Source organism: Chlorella variabilis (genome assembly GCF_000147415.1).
Source record: "Chlorella variabilis unplaced genomic scaffold CHLNCscaffold_30, whole genome shotgun sequence".
Lineage (NCBI taxonomy): Eukaryota > Viridiplantae > Chlorophyta > Trebouxiophyceae > Chlorellales > Chlorellaceae > Chlorella > Chlorella variabilis.
This window is the reverse complement of record NW_005435058.1, coordinates 427,342-435,527: the sequence shown is the minus strand read 5'-3', so window position 1 is coordinate 435,527 and position 8,186 is coordinate 427,342. Positions and strand designations below refer to the sequence as shown.

The 8,186-nt window shown below is 70.0% G+C and overlaps 2 protein-coding genes across 2 annotated transcripts; one reads left to right on the top strand and one right to left on the bottom strand.

Annotated features, from left to right (window-relative positions):
- Positions 1–246: 246 nt before the first annotated feature.
- CHLNCDRAFT_33111 (hypothetical protein) lies at positions 247–3,066 on the bottom strand. Its single transcript, XM_005843445.1, has 5 exons — positions 2,861–3,066; positions 2,610–2,674; positions 1,937–2,029; positions 1,454–1,538; positions 247–1,045 (listed from the first exon to the last, which is right to left on the bottom strand). Exons 1-5 carry the CDS (start codon positions 3,033–3,035, stop codon positions 969–971), a joined length of 495 nt encoding a protein of 164 aa, XP_005843507.1. The 5' UTR covers positions 3,036–3,066; the 3' UTR covers positions 247–968.
- Positions 3,067–3,322: 256 nt separating this feature from the next.
- CHLNCDRAFT_141042 (hypothetical protein) lies at positions 3,323–7,797 on the top strand (the record flags this gene model as incomplete). The annotated part of the gene is made up of 13 exons (XM_005843465.1): positions 3,323–3,463; positions 3,957–4,041; positions 4,506–4,584; positions 4,896–4,956; positions 5,290–5,391; positions 5,511–5,585; positions 5,767–5,826; positions 6,013–6,045; positions 6,297–6,375; positions 6,625–6,701; positions 7,082–7,151; positions 7,430–7,502; positions 7,737–7,797. 13 exons carry the CDS (start codon positions 3,323–3,325, stop codon positions 7,795–7,797), a joined length of 996 nt encoding a protein of 331 aa, XP_005843527.1.
- Between the last annotated feature and the right edge of the window lie 389 nt (positions 7,798–8,186).

Sequence of the window (8,186 nt, the reverse complement as noted above, 5' to 3'; positions counted from 1 at the left end):
TGGGCTGGTGGATACTGCCACCCCCATCCGACAGACTCGGAGGGATGCTGAAGCCCACAACTCTACACACACCTGCGTCATGCCAGCTGCTCTGTGCAGCACATGTACAAATCTCGAGCCAGCTGCAGTAGCTCATTGGTGCCATGCTGAGCAGCCCGCTTGCCACAACTGCTGTCCCAACCCGCTGCCGCCCCTCCCTCTGCACTGGCACCTGTGCATGCATGCTCCCCCTCACGAATCCGGCCTGCCACACTGACGATATTAAACGGAGGGCCAGGCACAATGGCGTGGCCAGCCCGGCAGGAGGGGTGGTGGTGGTGGGGAGGCAGGCGGGGACGGCGGCACACAGGGACGGACACACTTGTATGGACGTGGGACTGGACGGGTGCGGTGGCAGGGGAGGCAAGGACGGACGGAAGGCAGGCTGATTACCGCTCCTCGCTCAAATACTGCATCTCCACTGGCGCCGGGCGGCTGCTGCCGCTAGGGCGGGTGCAAAATGGGGAGGAAAAAAGAAGTGGCGAACGCGCGTCGGCCCTTGCTCCCGCTGGGCGCGGGGCGGGCTGGGCGGCAGCCACGAAATTCGGCTGTGTTTCATCAGGTCAAGTGGCGGCAGGTGGGAACCAACAAATGAATGGGAGAGGCAGGAAGGCAAGGTGGGCAGTGCCAGCTGTGCATGCCCCTGGTGTAAGGGCGGAGGGTGGAAGGCAGGGGGGGTGGTGGTACAAAAAATCGCAGACGTCGCAAGGCGGCTGCCGGGCCGGGCTGACGAGGCGCGGGCCGTGTCGGGGGCCGTGCCGTGCCGTGTGCGTACGGACCAGTTCCAGCCCAGCCCCGACACAAGCTCGGCCCCAACACACGCCCAGCCCGGGCCAGCGCCGCCGCCAGCTGCACGGCTTTTCAACGCTGCCTTCCAGCGCCGCCGCCAGCTCGTCGCCAGCTCAGCGTACCGCAGCGTACCGCCCCCCTCAGTCCATGTACTTCTCCACAGTCTGCACCAGCGTGCCCTTGGGCACCGCCCCGATCACCGCATCCATCTTCTGGCCTGCGGGCGGCGGAGGGGACGGGTGCGTGTTATGGTGCTGAACACGGCTTGTTGTTGCGTTGGGTGCCAGAGGGAGGCAGGGCGGCGGCGTGTACGCAGGTGGCACGGTGTGGCCGCGTTGGTGGTGCGGGGGCAGCAGCGGGGGAGGGGGGGCAGCAGCAGGGCAGGGAGGAACGAGCCGCGCCCAGCAGCAGCAACACCGCCACCCCGGAAGCAGCCAGCGGTTGAGCAGTTCTTGCTTGACCAGACTTTAAGCCCATACAAGCAAAAAGCAAGCAAGCAGTGGACAACGAGCGGCGCCCAGCACCAGCAGCCCCACCCCCCGGCAGCAACCCGCAAGGAGCAGCAGCAGGGCAGAGGCGGGCCGGCGGCCTGCGCCCCACATCCCCACCCTCCGTGAGCACCCACCGTTCTTGAACACCATGACGGTGGGGATGCTGCGGATTCCGTACTCGGTGGCCACGTTGGGGCTCTCGTCCGTGTTCAGCTTGAGCTGCGCGGCGGCACGGCACGACAACAACCGGGTGGGTGAGGGGGAGGGGTGGTTGGGAGGCGGGAGGGGGAGCGGAGAGGGCGGGAGGCGGAGGAGGAGGGAGGCGACAGGGCGAGGGCGAGAGGCGAGGGAGGGAGGCGGCACGGCGGCCGCCGGCGAGGAGCGGCAGTCCGCCCGCTCGCTGTCAGCCAGCCAGCAGGCCATTCCTGGGGCAGGGCAGCCGCGCGGCCACGCACAGCCACCGACAGCCATGCGCCCATACACAGATCCCAACCAAAACAAGCAAAGACACCAGCGGCAGCAACCACAGGCGCGCCGTGGGCAGCTCGTCCCCTTCAAATAAACAAAGACAACAGCAACACAGAGCAGCGGCGGCAGCAGCAGCTGCAGGGGCGCACCGTGCGCAGCTTGTCGCCGTACTCAGCCGCAATCTCGTCCACCAGCGGCGCAATCATGCGGCAGGGGCCGCACCAGGGCGCCCAGAAGTCGACCTGAGCAGGGGGGGGTGGGGCAGGCGACGCGGCGGGGTGGGTTCGGGCCGGGTCGGATCACACACATACCGCGTTTTCGACCACGTGTACATTATGTTTTAAGATTGAGGTCGGGATTGGAGTAGGTTTGTGGGGTGTGCGTGGTGGTGGGAGGGGCTCGTGCGAGTGAGGCGTGGCTAAAAAGGGAGAGCAGGCGCGCGGAGCGGAGCGGACAGCAGCGGCGCGGGTGTGTGCGCGTGGGCAGCGGTTGGGCGCGCGGGCGGAGCGGAGAACGCGGCTGGTGTCCCTGCCGCCGCGCCTGCTGCCGCCGCGCTGCTGCCGCCGGCCGGCCCGGCACGCCGACGCCCGCGCACGGCCGTGCATGGTCCGAAAGCCAGGGCCAGCCTGACTGGTGTGCCCCGGAGGCGCTGCCCACTGCATGCCAGCGCGCCCCGACTGCCGTGGGCACGCCGACGGCGCAGCTCTGCCGTGCTCCCGCGGGCTGAGTGGCCACGACTATGCTGCTACAACGCAGGTCGCGGCGTGCGCGGCGGCGGCGGCAACGCGCCCCACCCAACCCATCCACGCCGGCCACACTCACCAGCACAGGGACAGGCGACTTGAGGACCAGCTCCTCCCAAGTAGAGTCGGTGACGGGGCCCGCGCCTGCGAGGGAAGCGCAGCAGGGGCAGCCAGTGTGATCGCACTGCGAGAAGCGGCCGCGGGGCGGCGCGCTGCCGCCGGGGCCGCGCCGGCCTGGGGGCCAGCAGCGCGGGCCGGCGGGCGGCCCATCAGCTGCCACAAGCCCACTGGGATCATGAGGGCGCCGGGGGTGCCGCCTCGGAAGCTCGCCTGCAGCCTTGACGTTGGCATCTGCTGCGTACACGCGCGCCGACCGCACTGCTGGCCGCCGGTGCTGGATCCTGGCCACAAAGGCGCTACGGCAGGGCGACCGCAGGGCCGCCCGAGCCGGGTGGGCGGCGCGGGGCGCCATCGCTGCCGGGGCTGCTGCAACCAGGGCGCTCATCCTGCCGTGAACAGCCGAGGGTCGGGGTGTGAGGGTGCAGATCTGTGGCTGGGAGGCTTGCGGGCGCTGGGAATGGCCTGCAGCCACCCAGATAGGCTGGCGCAGCAGCCCGCAGCATGGGCCGGCGAAGACCCGATTGAGCTCCCCTCGAGGCCTTGTGCGATCGCAGCAATCGGGCCAGTGCAGCGCCCGGCTCCCCCGCCCCTCCCCCGCCGCCTCCCCGATTCCAGGGCTTCTGCGGCGCTGGCAATAGGAGCCTGCACCGACCCAGCACCACCTGCAGGGCCATGCTGGCAGCCGTGTCAAGCATTGCGGCCGGGGCAGCCCGCCAGGCGGTAGGGGGCTCCCTGGCCTGCCTGGCCAGCACCCTGCATCGCCGGGGCTTTGCGGCCTCGGCAACGGTGGACGGAGACACGCTGACTGTCGAGGTGGGTCAGCGCCGGGGTGTCCAGGGGGGGCCCAAGCCGCCGCCGCCTTTGCGACGCCGCTAGCCGTTTCGAGCCTGTTGCTTGTGCCTTGCTGGTCTCTAGATCAGGCTGATGGAACAAGCGGCACGTGCCTGTGCTGCGCTGCCGCTCATGCGCATGCCGCGCCTCGCACTGCCGCCGCCGCCGCCTTCCCGCGCCGCGCATGATCACCCTGTTGCCCGCATTGCCGCGGCACCGGAAGCGCACCCGCCGCCGTTTGGCCGGCCTCGCACCCTCCGTCTGTTGTTACTTTCCATCCTGGGTGTGCTGCCGCTAGCTCCAACACCACCAGCCCCGCCTGCCGGCAGTGCACCCAGCATGGTTCACCCACCCACTTTTGCCCGGCCCCTCCCTCCCTGCCTCGCCCTGCCCGCCGCCGCTCAAACCCCATCCGAGTCAAACCTCGCTGGGTGCTGCGCCGCCGGTTAACCCTTTGGTGGGTGCTGCCCCGCAGGTCAACCCCTTCAAGACCCACCGCATCGACCCGCCCCCCACCACAGTCACCGCCACCAAGGATGAACTACTGGCCTACTTCAAGCGTGAGCGTATGCTTTCTTTCTTTCTTTCTTTGCTCTTTGTGTTGCTGCTTGTGTCCACGGCCTGCATAGCCGAACAGGAAGCTGCGACACAGGCCCTGTTTTTAGGGTGCATCGGTGCGCGGCACGGCGTGCCGGTGGGCTTCCCAGGGGGGGTTGCCGTCCCTGGCGCTGCGGGCGCCTTCGGGCGCTGGGGGCGCCGCATTGCTGGGGAAGGGTGGACGGAATCTGAGCTACGCGCCTGCCTCAGGCGTACGCTGCAGCCGGGCGCTGCTGCGTCGCTTCGCGGTTCGCCAGGGCTGGATGGCCCGCTGTGGCTGCGCCCGGCGGTGGCTGCTACCTTTGACTTTGAGGGCCGCCGCCTGGCCGCCGCCGGCACGCCCGCGTCCGCCGCCTCATGGGCCCGCGCCCTGCCGTGCCGCGTCCCCGAAGCGGTGCCGCGCGTGCCGCGCGCCCCCGTACCGCAGAGCTGTACCGCCTGCGCCGCATGGAGATCTCTGCAGACATGCTGTACAAGGCCAAGGCCATCCGCGGCTTCTGCCACCTGTGAGCTTTCCTCCTGGGCCGCTCAGTGCTTTCTTGTTGCCCCGCGCTTTCTTTTCGCTGCCCATCTGCTGCCCATCGCCCGCGCCGCTCCGGCCGGGCGCAGCGCAGCACGGCGCAGCGCCGGCCGTGGCTTCCGCCCCCGCCTGCCAGCAAGCAGCCCGTGCCGCTCGCCCCGCGCCTCCGCCGCCCGGGCGCCGCCCGCAGCGCAAGCGGCGCGCGGCTGCCGCCCACCCTGCCCTTCCCTCTACCGACGCCGCCCTCCCGATCATCTCCATCCCTTCTGCTGCACCTGTCGCCCCGCCGCACTGCAGCTACGACGGCCAGGAGGCGGTGATTGTGGGGCTGGAGGCGGCGCTGGACCACAATGACTCGGTGGGTGGGTGGGTGTGGTGGTGCTGGTGGTGGTGCTGGTGGGGTGCCCGGCTGGTGAGCGAGGCAGCCCCTTCAGCATCTGCTGTGGGGGGCATGTGCGAGGATGTGGCGGCGCCCGCAGGCCGCCCCGCAGCACGCTTGGCGCCGGCTGTGAACGGAGCACCTGCTGGTCCTGCTGCCCGCTGCTGCCCGCTGCTGCTGCTGCTGCTGCTGCTGGGCGGGCAGGCTGCAGCCGCGCGCCTCCTCCACTGCCGGCCACCTTGCCTGCAAGCCCGCCTCGCACCAGGCCCCCTCACCCAGACGCGCTGCCCTTATCACCGGTACCGCCTGTAGATCATCACCTCGTACCGTAACCACGCCACTCACGTGGCACGTGGCGGTACCGTGTCTGAGGTCATCGGGGAGCTGATGGGGCGCACCACGGGCGCCTCCAAGGTAGCCGCTCGGAAGCTGCCGGCCGCCGCCGCCGCGGGCGCCGCCAGTTGCCCAGCCCAGAGGAGGCGAGTGCGGATTTGTGTGCTGTACTGTACCCTGTACCGCGCCTTGTACCGCAGGGCAAGGGCGGCTCCATGCACATGTACCGCCGTGAGGCCAACTTCTTTGGGGGGCAGGGCATCGTGGGGGCGCAGGTGGGCAGGGGTGCAGCGTCCTGTGCTGGTGCTGCCCGCCTGCCCGCCTGCCCGCCTGTCTGCCTGCCTGCCCCCTTGCCTGCCTGCCAGCCTGCTGCCCGTCTCGCCGCCCGCTCCACCCGCACCACCATCCCACGCACCCACACACACACTACCTGCCTGCCGCCACCGTACCTTGCAGGTACCGCTGGGCACGGGGCTGGCGCTGGCCCACCAGTACAACGGTACCGGCGGCGTGGCGGTGAGGAGCAGCGCCCCAGCCCTGCAAGCAGCCCGCCGGCCCTGCCGGTTGCCAGCCCCTGCGGCTGCCGGCGGGCGCCCCTGATGATGATGCTGGCTGGCCGCCTGTCTGGGAGGCCTCGGCCTGGTGCGCTGAGCCTCTCTTTGGTTCCACTTCCACACCCACCCCCTGCCTCCCTCCTGTCAGGTGGCCATGTATGGCGATGGCGCGGCCAACCAGGTGCGGTCCCCCTGCCCGCCTGCCTGTTGTGCTGCCCGCTGCCTGCCGCCTGCTGCCTGCTACCTGCTGCCCGCCCCTGGCGCCGCCGCTGCCTGCCGCCTGCAGCAGGCTTCCTTTGCCGCCTCTGCGGTTGGGCGTGCCTGCCGCCGCGCCGCGCGCACACCGCACCCCCACACCAACATCCCTCGCATGTACCGCATGTGCTGCGTGTATTGATGTGTACGGTACCGCACGTACTTCCCGTACCGCAGGGCCAGATCTTCGAGTCCTTCAACATGGCCGCCCTCTGGGACCTGCCATGCATCTTTGTGTGCGAGAACAACCACTACGGTGTGTGCCCGCCTCGCACCGAAAACAAACGGTGCATGCATCGGTTGGTGTGTCTTGCCCTGAGACCGTTATACCTGGCACAAACCAAGCTTTGCGTGGGGCAGGCACCAATGCCGCATGTCTTAGGCGGAGTGGCAGGGAGGCTGCGCGCGTGCCGCCGGCCTGCCCCCGCGCGCCGCACACATGTGCTGTCAATGTGCGCCATGCTGTTGCACCGCACCGATGTACCACTGTACCGCGGTACCGCAGGCATGGGCACCGCCGAGTGGCGCGCCGCCAAGTCCCCCGCCTTCTACACCCGCGGCGACTACATGCCCGGCATGAAGGTGGGGGGCGGTTTAGGAAAGCGTGCGCATGGCTGTGTGTGTGTGTGTCTGTGTCTGTGTGTGTCAGTGTTGGGGTGGGGTGGGGTGGGGTGGGGGGATGCGTGGGTGGGTGCGGTCCCACCGTCTCCTCCACGGCAGGAGCCTGGCAGCACCCCCATGCCGTGTGGCGCATGCATTGCGCCCACCCCGGCCAAGCCGCCAGCCTGCCAACCGCCCTGCCCCTCTCTTGCCATGCTGCCCTTCCAAAGCGCCACCGCCCGAATGTGCTTTTACCACACCCGCTGCCCGGCTCACTCCGCCACCGCCCTCTCCGGCTTGCTCCGCCTCGCCCCGCACCACCACCACCCGCACCCCTCGCCCCGCGCCACCACCGCCCGCAGTGCGACGGCATGGATGTGCTGGCAGTGAAGCAGGCCTTTGCCTACGCCAAGCAGCACGCGGTGGCCAACGGTGGGCAGTGCAGCTGCTGCTGCCAGCTGCTGCGGTAGCAGCTGCGTCCTGCAGTGCAGCAGCTGTGTACTGCAGTGCAACAGCAGTACAGTGCAGCAATACAGCGGTGCAGTGCGGCGATACAGCCGCGCCTGAGTGTGTGATGCGCGGCAGCAGCCCCGCTGGCCAGCCACTGCCGCCCACCCGGTGCCCGCCCACCCGCCACAGCTCTCCCACCTGCCATGCCCACTCCTGTGTGACACACCCGAACCGCACGGTACCGCCTGCCCCTACCGCAGGTCCCATCATCCTGGAGATGGACACCTACCGGTACCACGGCCACTCCATGTCTGACCCCGGGTCCACCTACCGGTGAGCCGCCGCCGCGGTGGTAGTCGGGTTGACGTGCCGCGGCGGTGTGGCTGGGGTGGGCCTCCCGCCTCCCGAGCAGCAGCCACCGCTGCCGGCACGCCACGCCTGCCCTCTCCCCAGCCGCAAGCCTCGCCTGCATTTCTTCCCACCCCACCACCACCACCTCCACTCACCTCTGTGCCTCCCTCCCTCCCTCCCTCCCTCCCTTCCCCTTCCCTCCTTCCCTGCCTGCAGCACCCGCGACGAGATCAGCAGCATCAGGCAGCAGCGGGACCCTGTGGAGCACGTGCGGTGAGGGGGGTGGCGGTGGGGTTGCTTGTTGGGTGCGGGCGCGGGGTGGTGGGTGCGGGCTCCTCAGCCAGGCTGCTGCCTGCCGCTGCCTGATGGGCGCAGCTGCGCGGAGTGGGGCGTGGGTGGGGTGTGGCTGGCTGCTAGGCCCGCCCCCCGGCCGCCCTGCCTGCCTGCCACTTGCCTGCCGCCGCACACCCCGGCCCTCCCTGCCTGCCCCCCGCCAGCTCCCAGCTCCTCGCGCGGATGCCTGCCCCCGACCCTCTTCCCTGCCGGCCCTCCCTGCCGGCGCCCCACACAATCTTCCCTGCCCCCCACCCTCTCCTTTGCCGGCCCTCCATGACCTTACCCACCCCACCCCCACCCCCCGTGCAGCAAGCTGCTGCTGGACAACCG

Coding starts and splice junctions, on each gene's coding strand:
- CHLNCDRAFT_33111 (XM_005843445.1), bottom strand. CDS start 3,035: ATGAGCGCCCTGGTTGCAGCAGCCCCGGCAGCGATGGCGCCCCGCGCC. Junction 2,030..2,609: donor AGTCGCCTGTCCCTGTGCTG/GTGAGTGTGGCC, acceptor CCCCCTGCTCAG/GTCGACTTCTGGGCGCCCTG. Junction 1,046..1,453: donor CGTCATGGTGTTCAAGAACG/GTGGGTGCTCAC, acceptor CGCCGCCCGCAG/GCCAGAAGATGGATGCGGTG.